This window comes from Rhinoraja longicauda, chromosome 16 (assembly GCF_053455715.1).
Source record: "Rhinoraja longicauda isolate Sanriku21f chromosome 16, sRhiLon1.1, whole genome shotgun sequence".
Classification (NCBI taxonomy): Eukaryota; Metazoa; Chordata; class Chondrichthyes; order Rajiformes; family Arhynchobatidae; genus Rhinoraja; species Rhinoraja longicauda.
In genome coordinates this window covers 6,696,191-6,714,013 of record NC_135968.1, presented here as the reverse complement: position 1 = coordinate 6,714,013, position 17,823 = coordinate 6,696,191, and the positions used below count along the sequence as shown (strand labels likewise).

The following is a 17,823-nucleotide window of genomic DNA, read 5'->3' as shown; positions in this document are numbered from 1 at the left end:
AGGATGGTGTGTTGCCACCCTGGTGCCTGGTCAAGGAATTTACAGAATGCTTGCAGAGACATCTTAAAGGAAAGGGAATACGACCAGAAGCCAGCAGCATAATCAAGGACGAGTCGCACCCTGGCCACTCCCTCTTCTCCCATCAGGCAAAAGGTACAGAAGTGTGAAAACGCACAACTCCAGATTCAGGGACAGTTTCTTCCCAGCTGTTATCACGTAACCGAATCATCCTACCACAACCAGAGAGCAGTGCTGAACTACCATCTATCCACCTCTTTGGAGACCCTCGTTCTATCCTTGATCGGAGTTTGCTGGCTTTACCTTGCACTAAATGTTATTCCTTCATCATGTATCTGTACACAGTAAATGGCTCCATTGTTAGTTCTTATTGACTTTCTGCTGACTGGTTAGCACGCAACAAAAGCTTTTCACTTTACCTCGGTAAATGCTGCTTTGAGAGTGAGGAGAGGACAGATAGAACTGGAGGAAAGAAGGAACACATGCTTACTATATATTGTTGATTTATTTCCAGGATGCTGAATGGCTTATCCAGATCAGCAACTCTAAAAGCAGGGGCTGTATCTCTAAGCTAAACTAAACTAAATTAAACTAAACTACACATCTGGGGCAATGTACAGAAGCCAATTAAACGACAAACCTGCACGTCTTTGGAATGCGAGAGGAAATCGAACCCCCTGGGAAACCCAACCCGGTCACAGGGAGAACGGACAAACTCCGTACAGACAGCACCCGTAGTCAGGATCACACTCTGGCACAGTAAGGCAGCAACTCTACCGCTGCTCCACCGGAAAGCCTGATTGCCAAATTACAAACAACAGTCTGCTGTCGGCAACCATGTCCGGATGCAAAGCTGAACAGTTCAGCCATTTTGCTGTATTGCTCCTGCACTCTTTAGATCAATCCTTTTTCCCCTCTGAGATTCCAACCTGATCCATGAAGCTCACCTCCACCTCCTCTCCTGTGTCGTACATCAGCTCCGTCACAAAGTTAATGGCTGCAGCTTCTCCACAGATATGGATTTCTTCGGCACAAAGACCTGCATTGAAAATATGACCAGATGACCGGGCAAAAGTCAAACGCACCTAAAACAGACGAGGCTCAAGAAGGAACTGCAAATGTCGGTTTACAGAAAAAGACAGGAAGTGCTGGAGTAACTTTCGGGTCGGGACCCTTCATCAGTTTGAAGAAGGATTTCTTCAAACTGATTCAAAACGTATAAGATTATTAAGGGGTTGGACACGTTAGAGGCAGGAAACGTGTTCCCAATGTTGGGAGAGTCCAGAACAAGGGGCCACAGTTTAAGAATAAGGGGTAGGCCATTTAGAACTGAGATGAGGAAAAGCTTTTTCAGTCAGAGAGTTGTGAATCTGTGGAATTCTCTGCCTCAGAAGGCAGTGGAGGCCGATTCTCTGAATGCATTCAAGAGAGAGCTGGATAGAGCTCTTAAGGATAGCGGAGTCAGGGGGTATGGGGAGAAGGCAGGAACGGGGTACTGATTGAGAATGATCAGCCATGATCACATTGAATGGCGGTGCTGGCTTGAAGGGCCGAATGGCCTCCTCCTGCACCCATTGTCTATTGATTCCCGACCTGAAATGTCACCTCTCCATGTCCTCCAGAGATGCTGCCTGACCCGTTGAATTACTCCAGCATTTTGTGTCTTCGGAAGTTGAATACAGTCCCTTCAAACTTTACTCGAGATACTGCCAAGTCCATATAATCACACAGGTATGGTTTGGTGGAAATATTGAGCACATGTGGAGCACACTTCAGTTTGACACGGAACACGTACCTAATAGTGCCCTGGTCCAAGCCCATCCTCTGGAAGTATCTCGAATCATCTGGATTTCATCGATTACAGCAATTTCATCTGCAAAAGCAACGCACTGAGTGAATTTCCACACAGGACACTCGCCAGGACCTCCATCTATTCACAGGCTTTCTGTTTAGTTTAATTTAGAGATACAGCGCAGAAACAGGCCCTTCGGCCCACCGAGTCCTCATCGACCGGCAATCCCTGCACATTAGCTATATCCTACACACACGAGGGACAATTTGACACTTATACCAAGCCAATTAACGTACAAACCTGTACGTCTTTGAAGTGTGGGAGGAAACTGGAGAAACCCGGAGAAAACCCACGCGGTCACGGGGAGAACGCACAAACTCCGTACAGACGGCACCCGTAGTTGGGATCGAACCTGGGTTTCCAGCGGTGCAAGTGCTGTACGGCAGCAACTCTACCGATAGACAATAGACAATGGGTGCAGGAGTAGGCCATTCGGCCCTTCGAGCCAGCACCGCCATTCAATGTGATCATGGCTGATCATTCTCAATCAGTACCCCGTTCCTGCCTTCTCCCCATACCCCCTGACTCCGCTATCCTGAAGAGCTCTATCTAGCTCTCTCTTGGGATCGTTCCGAGTCAGCATGGATTTACGAAGGGGAAATCATGCTTGACAAATCTACTGGAATTTTTTGAGGATGTAACTAGGAAAATTGACAAGGGAGAGTCAGTGGATGTGGTGTACCTCGACTTTCAGAAAGCCTTCGACAAGGTCCCACATAGGAGATTAGTGGGCAAAATTAGGGCACATGATATTGGGGGTAGGGTACTGACATGGATAGAAAATTGGTTAACAGACAGAAAGCAAAGAGTGGGGATAAATGGGTCCCTTTCGGAATGGCAGGCAGTGACCAATGGGGTACCGCAAGGTTCGGTGCTGGGACCCCAGCTATTTACGATATACATTAATGACTTAGACGAAGGGATTAAAAGTACCATTAGCAAATTTGCAGATGATACTAAGTTGGGGGGTAGTGTGAATTGTGAGGAAGATGCAATAAGGCTGCAGGGTGACCTGGACAGGTTGTGTGAGTGGGCGGATACATGGCAGATGCAGTTTAATGTAGATAGGTGTGAGGTTATTCACTTTGGAAGTAAGAATAGAAAGGCAGATTATTATCTGAATGGTGTCAAGTTAGGAGGAGGGGGAGTTCAACGAGATCTGGGTGTCCTAGTGCATCAGTCAATGAAAGGCAGCATGCAGGTTCAGCAGGCAGTGAAGAAAGCCAATGGAATGTTGGCCTTCGTAACAAGAGGAGTTGAGTATAGGAGCAAAGAGGTCCTTCTACAGTTGTACCGGGCCCTGGTGAGACCGCACCTGGAGTACTGTGTGCAGTTTTGGTCTCCAAATTTGAGGAAGGATATTCTTGCTATGGAGGGCGTGCAGCGTAGGTTCACTAGATTAATTCCCGGAATGGCGGGACTGTCGTATGTTGAAAGGCTGGAGCGATTGGGCTTGTATACACTGGAATTTAGAAGGATGAGGGGGGATCTTATTGAAACATATAAGATAATTAGGGGATTGGACACATTAGAGGCAGATAACATGTTCCCAATGTTGGGGGAGTCCAGAACAAGGGGCCACAGTTTGAGAATAAGGGGTAGGCCATTTAGAACGGAGATGAGGAAGAACTTTTTCAGTCAGAGGGTGGTGAAGGTGTGGAATTCTCTGCCTCAGAAGGCAGTGGAGGCCAGTTCGTTGGATGCTTTCAAGAGAGAGCTGGATAGAGCTCTTAAGGATAGCGGAGTGAGGGGGTATGGGGAGAAGGCAGGAACGGGGTACTGATTGATAGTGATCAGCCATGATCGCATTGAATGGCGGTGCTGGCTCGAAGGGCTGAATGGCCTACTCCTGCACCTATTGTCTATTGTCTATTGAATGCATTCAGAGAACTGGCCTCCACTGCCTTCTGAGGCAGAGAATTCCACAGATTCACAACTCTCTGACTGAAAAGGTTTTTCCTCATCTCCGTTCTAAATGGCCTACCCCTTATTCTCAAACTGTGGCCCCTGGTTCTGGACTCCCCCAACATTGGGAACATGTTTCCTGCCGTATAATCTTATACGTTTTGATAAGATCCCCTCACCCTTCTAAATTCCAGTGTATACAAGCCTAGTCGCTCCAGTCTTTCAACATATGACAACTTTCAACACACCGCTGCGCCACTGTGCTGATTTAGTTGGCTCCACATGCGCTAAGCCCCTTCCACACTCACTGCCTCTCTCCTTGCAATATCCCTGTACAATGTCCTGCTGGGAAGCGTCGGTCCACTGCCACTCCTCCCCAACATCTCGCTCACCAGAATCACCACCACCACCACTATTACAAAATCCTTCCCCTCCTAGAATTAATAAAACTGCTACAAGAGGGCCACACAGCCAATTCTTATGGCAAAAGGACATTGTGATTGGTCATCTGATATGGAACTAATGCAGGTAAAGAGCTGGATAGAGACACACCTGGAGAATTGCGTACAGTTTTGGTCTCCTAATCTGAGGAAAGACATTCTTGCCATAGAGGGAGTACAGAGAAGGTTCACCAGATTGATTCCTGGGATGGCAGGACTTTGGGGTGGGGTTGTGTGTCCTGTGTACTTTTTTCTTTTTTTTGTTGTGTTTTGAGACTGCTGAAATTTCGTTCGGTACTTGTACCGAATGACAATAAAGTTCTATTGGATTGGATTGGATTGGATATGAAGACTGGATAGACTCGGCTTGTACTCGCTGGAAGTTAGAAGATTGAGGGGGGATCTTATAGAAGATTGAGGGGGGATCTTATAGAAACTTCTTATAGAAAATTCTTAAGGGGTTGGACAGGCGAGATGCAGGAAGATTGTTCCCGATGATGGGGAAGTACAGAACAAGGGGTCACAGTTTAAGGATAAGAAAGTTTTTTTTCCACACAGAGAGTGGTGAATCTGTGGAATTCTCTACCACAGAAGGTAGTTGAGGCCAGTTCATTGGCTATGTTTAAGAGGGAGTTAGATGTGGCCCTTGTGGCTAAAGGGATCAGGGGGTATGGGGAGAAGGCAGGTACAGGATACTGAGTTGGATGATCAGCCATGATCATATTGAATGGCGGTGCAGGCTCGAAGGGCCGAATGGCCTACTCCGGCATCTATTTTCTATGTTTCTACGAGGAACAGCGGTAGAGCTGCTGCCTCACAGCGCCAGAGACCCGGGTTCGATCCCAGCTACGGGTGCTGTACAGACCCGTTTGAACCTTCTCCCTGGGACCACGTGGGTTTTCTCCGGGTGCACCGGTTTCCTCGCACACTCCAAAAGTTTGTAGGAGCAGGCCTGTCGGTGTATTGGCTTCTGTGAATTGTAAATTGTCTCTCGTGTGTAGGATAGTGCAAGTGCAAGGGGTGATCGCGGGTCGGCGCCGACTCGGTGGGCCAAAGGGCCTGCTTCCACGCTGTCACTCTCTAAACTCTAATGGTAATGTGTCTATTTCCACGCTTGTTTGCTTATTTCTCCAAGTTATCAATGAAACTGGAAAGCAAAGCGTAGCACGCTAACAACAGGATAAACCAGGCTCCGAAACGTCACTCGGTACAGAAGTACAGGCAAAAGGTGATGGAGAAGAGGGGTTGCACATACATGGTGTCGTTACGCTGCACATTTCAATGGTGCAGGCGATGTGGGTCGACTGCCTTCCGTCTGAAGCAACAAAGGTTCGCTCTTCCCCAGTCACCAAGTCGCACGGCACGCCCTTGAAATAAAGCACACGCAGTTCAAATACCTTGCAGGGTTTTGAGGCCCTTCTAAAAAGCTGAGCATCTGTACTTTTGAGCATTTGTACTCTTGATAACTTCGGAGATTCTGCCAGACAAGTTGGTTTTTTTTTAGCTGGTCAAAGGCGGGATGTTCACAATTTGCGTATCGACACGTCCACTGTTCGCTTTACAATATGTGACACCATCTTTCTCCTTTACCTTCAAATCATTATCCACCCTTCCTGAATAGAGACTACATCTCGCCCGACTAGTCCAGCTTAGTTTAGTTTGGAGATACAGCGTGGGTTTTCGGCCAACCGAGTCCACGCCGATCATCAATCGCCCATACTCCAGTTCCATCTAACAATAGACAATAGACAATAGGTGCAGGAGTAGGCCATTCAGCTCATTGGCTATGTTTAAGAGGGAGTTAGATGTGGCCCTTGTGGCTAAAGGGATCAGGGGGTATGGAGAGAAGGCAGGTACAGGATACTCAGTTGGATGATCAGCCATGATCATATTGAATGGTGGTGCAGGCTCGAAGGGCCGAATGGCCTACTCCGGCACCTATTTTCTATGTTTCTACGAGGAACAGCGGTAGAGCTGCTGCCTCACAGCGCCAGAGACCCGGGTTCGATCCCAGCTACGGGTGCTGTACAGACCCGTTTGAACCTTCTCCCTGGGACCACGTGGGACCACTGGCCTCCACTGCCTTCTGAGGCAGAGAATTCCACACCTTCACCACTCTCTGACTGAAAAAGTTCTTCCTCATCTCCGTTCTAAATGGCCTACCACTTATTCTTAAACTGTGGCCCCTTGTTCTGGACTCCCCCAACATTGGGAACATGTTTCCTGCCTCTAATGTGTCCAATCCCCTAATTATCTTATATGTTTCAATAAGATCCCCCCTCATCCTTCTAAATTCCAGTGTATACAAGCCCAATCGCTCCATTCCGGGAATTAACCTAGTGAACCTACGCTGCACGCCCTCCATAGCAAGAATATCCTTCCTCAAATTTGGAGACCAAAACTGCACACAGTACTCCAGGTGCGGTCTCACCAGGGCCCGGTACCACTGTAGAAGGACCTCTTTGCTCCTATACTCAACTCCTCTTGTTATGAAGGCCAACATTCCATTGGCTTTCTTCACTGCCTGTTGTACCTGCATGCTTCCTTTCATTGACTGATGCACTAGGACACCCAGATCTCGTTGAACTCCCCCTCCTCCTAACTTGACACCATTCAGATAATAATCTGCCTTTCTATTCTTACTTCCAAAGTGAATAACCTCACACTTATCTACATTAAACTGCATCTGCCATGTATCCGCCCACTCACACAACCTGTCCAAGTCACCCTGCAGCCTTGTTGTATCTTCCTCACAATTCACACTACCCCCCAGCTTAGTATCATCTGCAAATTTGTTAATGGTACTTTTAATCCCTTCGTCTAAGTCATTAATGTATATCGTAAATAGCTGGGGTCCCAGCACCGAACCTTGCGGTACCCCACTGGTCACTGCCTGCCATTCCGAAAGGGACCCATTTATCCCCACTCTTTGCTTTCTGTCTGTCAACCAATTTTCTATCCATGTCAGTACCCTACCCCCAATACCATGTGCCCTGATTTTGCCCACTAATCTCCTATGTGGGACCTTGTCGAAGGCTTTCTGAAAGTCGAGGTACACCACATCCACTGACTCTCCCCTGTCAATTTTCCTAGTTACATCCTCAAAAAACTCCAGTAGATTCGTCAAGCATGATTTCCCCTTCGTAAATCCATGCTGACTCGGAATGATCCTGTTACCGCTATCCAAATGCTCAGCAATTTCGTCTTTTATAATTGACTCCAGCATCTTCCCCACCACTGATGTCAGACTAACTGGTCTATAATTACCCGTTTTCTCTCTCCCTCCTTTCTTAAAAAGTGGGATAACATTTGCTATCCTCCAATCCACAGGAACTGATCCTGAATCTATAGAACATTGAAAAATGATCTCCAATGCTTCCACTATTTCTAGAGCCACCTCCTAACGCCCGGGGGACAGAGGCCAATTAACCCACAAACCTGCACGACTTTGGAATGTGGGAAGAAACCGAAAGTCCACGCGATCACAGGGAGAACATGCAAACAGGCCCCCCCAGCCCAACTTGTCCATGAACCATCTATGCTGCTCTCACCTGTCCACATTTGATCCATATCCCTCCACACCGTTCCTGTTCATGTACCTATTCAAATGTCCTTTAAATGTTGCTATAGTTTAGTTTAATTTATTATACTGTAATGGCCTGTACGTAAGAAAATAATTTCACTGGATCACAAGTTATAGGAGCAGAATAAGACCATTCGGCCCATCGAGTCCACTCTGCCATTCTATCACGGCTGATCTCTGCCTCCCAATCCCATTTTCTTGCCTTCTCCCCACAACCCCTGACACCCTATCTAAACAAGAATTTATCTATCTCTGCCTTAATAATATCCACTGACTTGGCCCCCACAGCCCTCTGCGTCAATGAGTTCCACAGAATAACTACCCTCTGACTAAAGAAGTCCCTCCTCACCTCCTCTCTGAAAGAGCACCCTTTCATTCTGAGGCTGTGACCTCTGGTCCTAGACTCTCCCACCAGTAGAAACCTCCTTCCCCTCTCGAGAGCCAGCACATCCTTCCTCAGATGTGGGGCCCAAATTTGCTCACATACTCCAAATACGGCCTGACCAGCACCTTATAGAGCCTCAGCATTACATCTCAGTTTTTGTAATCCAGTCCTCGTGATATAAATCAAAGGAGGCATTGAATGTGCCTTGCTGTGTGTTTGCACATGAAGATAAAAGCACCATTGGACACGTATAGTCAAGTCTACCGACGTACAGTGAAATACCTTTTCTCGCGTGCTATCCAGTCAAAAACTATACAGATTACAATCAAGCAGTCCACAGCGGACAGATAAAGGTGCGACCTTTAGTGCACGATAAAGTTCAATTAAAGACAGAAGCCCTGCAAATTATTTTCTATCCATTCAGTGCGTTTTGCAATCCATTTCCACCACTCTTACTGGGCAGGGAGTTCCACATCATAATCACTCTACATAAATAAATTCCTCCTCACATTTCCCCAATATGTTTTGTTGATCACTTTAAAAAGTAGAACATAAGAAGTAACCCCAAAGATTGGCACAAAAAGCTGGAGTAACTCAGCGGGACAGGCAGCATCTCTGGAGAGAAGGAATGGGTGGCGTTTCACGTCTGAAGAAGGGTCTCGACCCAAAACGTCACCCATTCCTTCTCTCCAGAGATGCTGCCTGTCCCGCTGAGTTACTCCAGCTTTTTGTGCCTACCTTTGCTGTAAACTAGCATCTGCAGTTCCTTCCTACATAACAAGTAACCCGCTAGGAACACGATAGTCAACTGACTTCTTCAATATAATTTCATTAAAGTTCTTGAAAATATGCAAAATGGTGGAGTAAAGCTGGTTGTTAAACTGAAATGAAATGATTCCATATCCTTACTAGATAACTAAATAATACACGTAATCTTATAGAAGTGTACAAAATCATGAGAGGAACAGATCGGCTAAAAGTCTTTTGCCCAGAGTAGGGAAATCGAGAACCAGAGGAGTAATGTAAGAAAATAACTGCAGATGCTGGTACATTCACAAAATGCTGGAGTAACTCAGCAGGTCAGGCAGCATCTCAGGAGAGAAGGAATGGGTGACGTTTCGGATCGAGACCCTTCTTCAGTCTGAAGAAGGGTCTCGACCCGAAACGTCACCCATTCCTTCTCTCCTGAGATGCTGCCTGACCTGCTGAGTTACTCCAGCATTTTGTGAAATAAAAACGAGAACCAGAGGACGTAGGTTTAAGGTGAGGGGGAAAGATTTAATGGGAATCTGAGGGGTAATTACTTTTTTTAACACAAAGGATGGTGGGTGTATGGAACAAGCTGCCAGAGGAGGTGGTTGAGGCAGGGACTACTGCTACGTTTAAGAAACATTTTGATAGGAAGGTGGATAGGATAGGTAGAGAGGGGTATGGGCCAAAAGCAGGCAGGTGGGACTGGTGTAGGTGGGACTGGTGTAGATGGGGCATGTTGGTCAGCGTGGGTAAGTTGGACCGGAGCATCCAGAGAAAACCCACGTGGTCACGGGGAGAAACTAACTCCGTACAGACAGCACCCGTAGTCAGAATCAAACCCGGGGCTCTGGCGCTGTAAGGCAGCAACTCTACCGCTGCGCCACCGTGTCGGTCGCCCACCTATGCAGAGGAGATTAGATGAACTTGGCATCGGGTTCAGGAATGGCATTGTGGTTTGAAGGCCAGTACTGTGTACTATGTTCCACCAGGCATTATTGGTCAGCGATCAAGAAAACACACCTCTATTGACATAAGACTATTGACATAAGATACAGCAGCACATTTCCCACTGAAGGAGATTACTGTTTAAATTATTCCCATATGAAACGAATTGAGAATCTGTAGAACAATAGCTTGTGTCACGGTAGGAATTCTCAGACATACTGACAGCATCATTGCTCTTTTGATAGATCTCGTGAGCGAGTAGCTTCAGAGGACCACAATAGACTCCTGACTTGGCCGCGAAGAAGCTCTGAATGGCCTTGTGTGTTTTCCCACTGTTCGTCGGCCCAGCGTGAAAAATAATCTTTCGCTGAATTGCCCTGGCCTCTGGATACCTGGAGGAAAAGAATATTTTGAGCGTTAGCGACGTGGGACAAAGTGGAGGCAATAAGCCGCGAGGCAAAAACACATCTCACGTGTGCGCACCCGTCAACGAGGCGGCACGGTGGCGCGGCGGTAGAGTCGCTGCCTTACAGCGAATGCAGCGCCGGGGACTCAGGTTCGATCCTGACTACGGGTGCTGTACTGTATGGAGTTTGTACGTTCTCCCCGTGACCTGCGTGGGTTTTCTCCGAGATCTTCGGTTTCCTCCCACACTCCAAAGACGTACAGGTTTGTAGGTTAATTGGCTGGGCAAATGTTAAAAAAAATTTTTTTTAATTGTCCCTTGTGGGTGTAGAATAGTGTTAATGTGCGGGCATCGCTGGGCGGCGCGGACCCGGTGGGCCGTAGGGCCTGTTTCTGCGCTGTATCTCTAAATCTAAATCTAAAAATCTAAACCAACAGAAAGAATTTGCATTGCAATGCCTTCCAGAACCCCAAAGTGCCTGACTCCATTCAGGGACTTCTCAGCTGTATGGAAACACGAAACTGCAGATGCTGGTTTACACAAAAGGACGCAAAGTGTTGGAGTAACTCAGCAGCGCACACAGCATCTCTGGAGAATGCTGTCTTTTTTCAGAGATGCTGCCTGACCAGCTGAGTTTTACTTTTTAGTTTTAGACATAGAGAGCAGAGAAAGGCCCTTCGGCCCAACAAGTCCGTGCCGGCCAGTGATCCCCGTACACTAGCACTATCCTACAGACTAGGGACAATTTACAATTTTCACCGAAGCCAAATTAACCTACAAGCCAGCACGTCATTGGAGTGTGGGAGGAAACCGGAGCGCCCGGAGAAAACCCACGCGGTCAAGGGGAGAACGTAGAAACTCCATTCAGACAGCACCCATGGTCAGGAATGAACCCAGGTCCCTGGCGCAGTAAGGCAGCAACTCTACCGCCTTAGATTAAAGGTCCTTTTCTGCAAACCAAGCTCTGCAGCTCTTGTTTCTATAAAGGAACAGAAAAACAGTTTTTTTCTGTTCTGAACAGGCATCATGTTCCACTGTGATTTCCAGAACAGCGTTTTGGCAGTACTTAATGGTATAGAGAAAGAAAATCTGGAGCAATTATTGTCAATCACACTGGGGCATAAAGCTACACATAAAGCTACACAAGAAAGCGGCAAGTATTTCATTGCCAGAGAGTCTGATGTGCTACTGACGCAGTGGCGCAGCGGTAGAGTTGCTGCCTTACAGCCTTACAGCGAATGCAGCGCCGGAGACTCAAGTTCGATCCTGACTACGGGCGCCGTCTGTACGGAGTTTGTACGTTCTCCCCGTGACCTGCGTGGGTTTTCTCCGACACTCCAAAGACGTTTTTTCTTCCCACACTCCAAAGACGTACAGGTATGTAGGTTAATTGGCTGGGCAAATGTAAAAAAAACAATTGTCCCTAGTGTGTGTAGGATAGTGTTAATGTGCGGGGATCGCTGGGCGGCGCGGACCCGGTGGGCCGAAGGGCCTGTTTCCGCACTGCATCTCTAAATCTAAAAAAAAAATCTGAAGTCGGACTGATCGAGACGGTGGCTGCCAGAACATTACGCCCTAAAATGAAGCAGCTGCTGTCAACATGAACAAGAACATAGAACGGTACCGCACAGGAACGGGCCCTTCGGCCCACAATGTTTGTGCTGAACACGATGCCAAGTTAACCTGATCTCATCTGCCTGCACATGATCCATACCCCTCTATTCCAGGTGCCTATCCAAAAGCCTCTTAAACGTTACTATCGTATATCTGCCTCCACCACCATCCCTAGCAATGCATTCAAGGCCCCCACTACTCCATGTAGAAAAACGCCCCGCACATCTGCATTAAACTTTCCCCCTCTTTCACCTTGTAGCTTTCACTTTCACCTTGTAGCCGCCTAAGCCCTTTAGTGATGGGACATCTCCACGCTGGGATGAAAGGTTCTGACTGTCTGGCCTATCCGAGCCCCTCATCGTTTTATATATTTCTATTATTTCTAGGGAGGCACGATGGCGCAGCGGTAGAGTTGCTGCCTTACAGCATCCGGGACGCGGGTTCGATCCCGACTACAGGTGCCGTCTGTTTGTACGTTCTCCCCGTGACCTGCGTGGGTTTTCTCCGAGATTTTCGGTTTCCTCCCACACTCCAAAGACGTACAGATTTGTAGGTTAATTGGCTTGGCATAATACTGTACACTGCCGTCGTGACACTGTACACTCACTGTCGCCTCCACACTGCAGTCGGCTCTCGGTAGCAGATACCGGGGTTTATTACAGAGTTTCATAGAGAGGAAGACCGTAGAATCTTACCAGTTGGCCGGCAATCTGAGATCACTTATCTTGCGCAAGTCCTCCATGCAGTCCAACATGGGGAAAATCTGTTTGGCATGTCTCATGAAATACGGAAAGAGGTCGTCAACGTGACCTGCAAGTAAATGTCATCATTAAACGAGCACGTACGAGACATGCAACATCACATCCACCAAATCGGTCAAAGTGCCAGCACGTGGACAGGCACCCAATAGGACGACAGAAGGGCGTTCAAATCACTCTGTGAAGCACAGCAAGAGGTAAAGCAGAAATATTTGATAGGCCATCGAACAGTAGAGCACAGGAACAGGTCCTTCAGCCCACAATGTCCACGCCGAACATGATGCCCAATTAAACTAATCTCGACTACTGAAGATGGCACCGGAACGAGGCGAATCTTTAGACTTTTAGAGATACAGCGCTGTAAGAATAGTTTTAAGAATAAGGGGTAGGCCATTTAGAACGGAGATGAGGAAAAACTTTTTCAGTCGGAGAGTTGTGAATCTGTGGAATTCTCTGCCTCAGAAGGCAGTGGGGGCCAATTCTCCGAATGCATTCAAGAGAGCTAGATAGAGCTCTTAAGGATAGCGGAGTCAGGGGGTATGGGGAGAAGGCAGGAACGGGGTACTGATTGAGAATGATCAGCCATGATCACATTGAATGGCGGTGCTGGCTCGAAGGGCCGAATGTCACAGTCCACGGGGCCCGCGGCCGAAGCCTCCGCAGTCAGCCAGCTCCGCGATGGTAAGTAAGGCCACGGGCTCCGCCACCGGAGCCCTCAAGGACGATTCCAGCTGAAGGCCGCCAGCTCCCTGACGCTCGGCCACAGCGCGAACGGAGACCCCACCCAGAGAAAGGTCGCGTCTCCGTTAAAGAAAGAGATTTTTAAAAAGTTTCCCCCCCCCCCACCCTACGTAATACACAACTAAAAGTAAACTATGACATACATCTAACATTAAAATTAAGACAAGAAGGAAAAAAGACAAACGGGCCACAGATGCTACGGCCTTTCAATTAAGTCTGTGAAAAATTTGACCAAGACCCACAGTTAGACCCATGGGTGTCACAGAGTGGAGTTGCTGCCTCAATAGACAATAGGTGCAGGAGTAGGCCATTCAGCCCTTCGAGCCAGCACCGCCATTCAATGCGATCATGGCTGATCACTCTCTATCAGTACCCCGTTCCTGCCTTCTCCCCATACCCCCTCACTCCGCTATCCTTAAGAGCTCTATCCAGCTCTCTCTTGAAAGCATCCAACGAACTGGCCTCCACTGCCTTCTGAGGCAGAGAATTCCACACCTTCACCACTCTCTGACTGAAAAAGTTCTTCCTCATCTCCGTTCTAAATGGCCTACCCCTTATTCTTAAACTGTGGCCCCATGTTCTGGACTCCCCCAACATTGGGAACATGTTTCCTGCCTCTAATGTGTCCAATCCCCTAATTATCTTATATGTTTCAATAAGTGCTGCACTCTGCACTCACAGTGCCTGATTATGAATGCTGTCTGTGCGGAGTTTGTACTTTCTCCCTGTGACTGCGTGGGTCTTCTCCGGGTGCTCCGGTTTCCTCTCGCACTCTAAAGGTGAACAGATTTATAAGTTAATTGGCTTTGGTAAAAATTGTGAATTGTCCCCAGTGCGTAAGGTAGTGCTAGTGAATGGGGTGATCGCTGGTCGGTGTGGTCTCGGTGGGTCGACGGGCCTGTTTCCACGCTGTGTCTCTAAAGTCCAAAGTAAAGTCTAAAGGCACTACCAGCTCGGTGGCGGGAAGAACAGACGCTCCGCACTGTCGGCCCTCAAATCGGCAACACTTACCTGCGCCACAGCAGATGTCATTGAGGATAATGTGTAAATCCACACTCAAGGAATCAACTTCCATCGCGTACTTCCGAAAACTAATGAAGGCCTGGTGGAAAAGGCGAGCTGCAGAGAAGAGGGATTGAAAAAGGATTATGAAAAACATACATTCTGCACGAAGAGTGGATGAATGAATACTTTATTGTCACGTGTGAGAAGTCACAAAAAAAAAATCTTTGTTTTGCCGACCCAAGATATGCAAAGAGTCGCCACATGAAAGGAGCTGACAAAGTTACAAAGTATCCCATGTCAGGTCCTCCTTTGTCCCCCCCCCCCCCCCCCTCCCCCCATATCTGAGGAAGGAAGTCCTGTTGTTGGAGTGGGTCTACAAAGTTTATGAGAAGTTTACGAGAATGATCCCGACGAGAATTTCACCGTCCGGCACGGCCTGGAACGTGGCGACTTCAACAGCCTGACCGCGGGAGAAGACGGCAGGGGAAGAGAAAAGACATTCTGGCCTTCCATCACAGTGAGGAAGTGACTGGAGGAGACTCACTGTGATGGATGTTTCATTTTTTTGTTTTGTGTTGGTTTGTGGTTGTGTGTGTAATTGCTTATTTTGTTGCTCTTACTGTTGGACTGTGGGTGACGAAATCTCGTCCAAAAGACTTGTTTTTTTTGGATGACAATAAAGGTCATTCTGATTCTGATTCTGATGATACCAGGGATGATCGGATTAGCGTATTAAGAGCATTTTGATGGCTCTGGGCCTGTAATTTGCAAGACGAATCAGTAGTAACAAAAGGCAAATGAAATGCTAGCATTTATTTTGAGAGGATTAGAGTACAAAAGCAGGGATGTAATGATGAGGCTTTATAAAGCACTGGTCAGACTGAACTTGAGAGAAGGAAAGCAAGGGCTATTTGAAGGTAGAGAAGTCAATGTTCATACTGCTGGGGTGTAAGCTACCCAAGCAAAATATGAGGTGCTGTTCCTCCAATATGCGCTGGGCCTCACTCTGACAATGGAGGAGGCTCAGGACAGAAAGGGCAGATTGGGAAAGGGAGGGGGAGTTAAAGTGCTGAGCAACCGGGAGATCAGGTAGGTTTAGGAGGACTGAGCGGAGGTGTTCAGCGAAACGATCGGCAAGCCTGCGCTTGGTACAGGAGTCAACACCTGGAACAGCGGATATCGTAGATGTTGGAGGAGGTGCACGTGAACCTCTGCCTCACATGAAAAGACTGTTGAGGTCCTTGGACGGAGTTGAGGGGAGAGGTAAAGGGACAGGTGTTGCATCTCCTGCGGTTGCAGGGGAAAGTACCTGGGGAGGGGGTGGTTTGGGTGGGAAGGGAGGAGTTGACCAGGGAGCTGCGAAGGGAACGGTCTCTGCGGAAAGCAGAAAGGGGTGGAGATGGGAAGATGTGGCTACTAGTGAGATCCCGTTGGAGGCAGCATAAATGTCAGAGGATTATGTGCTGTAACTTCTCTAACTTCAAATAGCCATTGCTTTCCCCTCTCTCTCCATCCCCTCCCCCTTCCCAGTTCTCCGACCGGTCTTACTGTCTCCGACTACATTTTATCTCTGTGCCACCCACTCGCCTGATATCAGTCTGAAGAAGGGTCTTGACCAGAAACGTCACCCATTCCTTCTCTCCAGAGATGCTGCCTGTCCCGCTGAGTTACTCCAGCATTTTGTGTCGACCTTCGATTTAAACCAGCATCTGCAGTTCTATCCTACATATCTTTAAATAAAACCAGACTGTGGACCAGCCAGTCGAGGCCAATTGGTCGTTCTCACCAAAACAGGGGCTATTTTTGTGTTTATACTGCTCGATGTAATGAGGATAGTACAAAAAGACCTAGATTGTGTAAGATAATCGTACTGAGGGGCTCCGACCCGAAGGATCACCTATTCCTTTCTCCAGAGGTTCTGCCTGACTCGCTGAGTCACTCCGCCATTTTGTGTCTCTCTTGGGTATAAACCAGCATCTGCAGCTCCTTCCCAGACAAGATAATCACACGCCGGGTTTTGTCACTTACCATCCAGGCCACTCTCACTGCCCAGTCTCTGCATCTCTTTTCTTTTATAAAATTTATTCAAGATCTTCAGCGTATCATCTAAACAAAAACAGTTAAAAAAAATTGTCAGAAGCTGTCAAACCACTTAAATAGATACAATGGGTTAAAGACCAAAAACGGCCACTGTTCCCCATGTCGTGGAGGCTGTAACTCACCCAAATTCAATTGCAATATCAGAGGATGAACAAATGCACTAGAATAAACATCAGGGTTTGCAAAGTGAAGTTTAGTTTAGATACAGTGCAGAAACAGGTGCTTCAGCCTACCGAGTTCACGCCGACCAGCGATCCCCAAAGACTAACACTGTCTATACACTGGGATCAGCCAATCATCCCTGTCCCGCCTGCAATTGGTCCAAAACGCCGCAGCGAGACTCCCGACGGGTACCCGTAAAAGGGACCACATCACCCCGATTCTGGCCTTTCTCCACTGGCTCCCAGTACAGTACAGAATCAACTTCAAGCTCCTCCTATTCACATACAAAGCCCTAAACGGGCTTGACCCCCCTATCTCAAAAATCTTCTAACCCACCACTCTATCTCCAGGTCCCTCAGGTCGGCCGACTTGGGGCTACTCACTATCCCGCGGTCTAGGCTTAAGCTCAGGGGTGACCGTGCTTTTGCGGTTGCAGCTCCTAGACTGTGGAACAGCATCCCTCTCCCCATCAGAACTGCCCCCTCCATCGACTCCTTTGAAACCAGGCTCAATACCTATTTCTACTCCCTAACGTTTGAGGCCCTCTGAGGGGGCGCTGTGAACTGTTTATGTATGTGCTGTTATGTTTGTGTGCTATTGTATGTTCGTTCTTAGTACCTGAACAGATGTACAGCACTTTGGTCAACGTGGTTGTTTTTAAATGTGCTATACAAATAAAATTGACTTGACTTGACTAACACTAACGACAATTTACAATTTACAGAAGCCAATTAGTCTATAAACCTGTATGTCGTTGGAGTGCTGGAGGGAACTGGAGCAGCCAGAGAAAACACATGCAGGTCACGGGAAAAAGGTACAAACTTCGCATAGACAGCAGCATCGTCAGGACCAAGCCCGTTTTAGTTTTAAAGATACAGCATTGAAACGGGTTTCTTTGGATCAACGAGTCCATGATGACCATCGGTTACACTTGTTCTATGCCATCCCTCTTTCTCATCCATTGCCGACACATCAGGGGCAATTTTTTTTGGTTTGCGGGCGGAAACCAGGGCACCCGGAGGAAACCCACGCCGTCATAGGGAGAACGCGCAGACTTCATGTTATGTTCAATCAATCACCGGATTCAGACGACAAGAGTTTGAATAACAAAATATTTTATTCCACCACCAATAAGGCTCATAGACTCACGTATCCG

The 17,823-nt window shown here is 47.7% G+C and overlaps 1 protein-coding gene across 1 annotated transcript in view; it reads right to left on the bottom strand.

Annotated features, from left to right (window-relative positions):
* Positions 1-17,823, bottom strand: part of supv3l1 (SUV3-like helicase) — a 35,538-nt gene that overhangs the window by 15,472 nt on the left and 2,243 nt on the right. The window contains exons 2-8 of the mRNA XM_078412755.1: positions 16,434-16,511; positions 14,412-14,519; positions 12,597-12,711; positions 10,105-10,273; positions 5,471-5,582; positions 1,814-1,891; positions 966-1,057 (exon numbers count right to left, since the gene is read on the bottom strand). Of these exons, the coding sequence (XP_078268881.1) occupies positions 966-1,057; positions 1,814-1,891; positions 5,471-5,582; positions 10,105-10,273; positions 12,597-12,711; positions 14,412-14,519; positions 16,434-16,511 (752 nt within the window). The remainder of the gene's footprint in view (positions 1-965; positions 1,058-1,813; positions 1,892-5,470; positions 5,583-10,104; positions 10,274-12,596; positions 12,712-14,411; positions 14,520-16,433; positions 16,512-17,823) is intronic.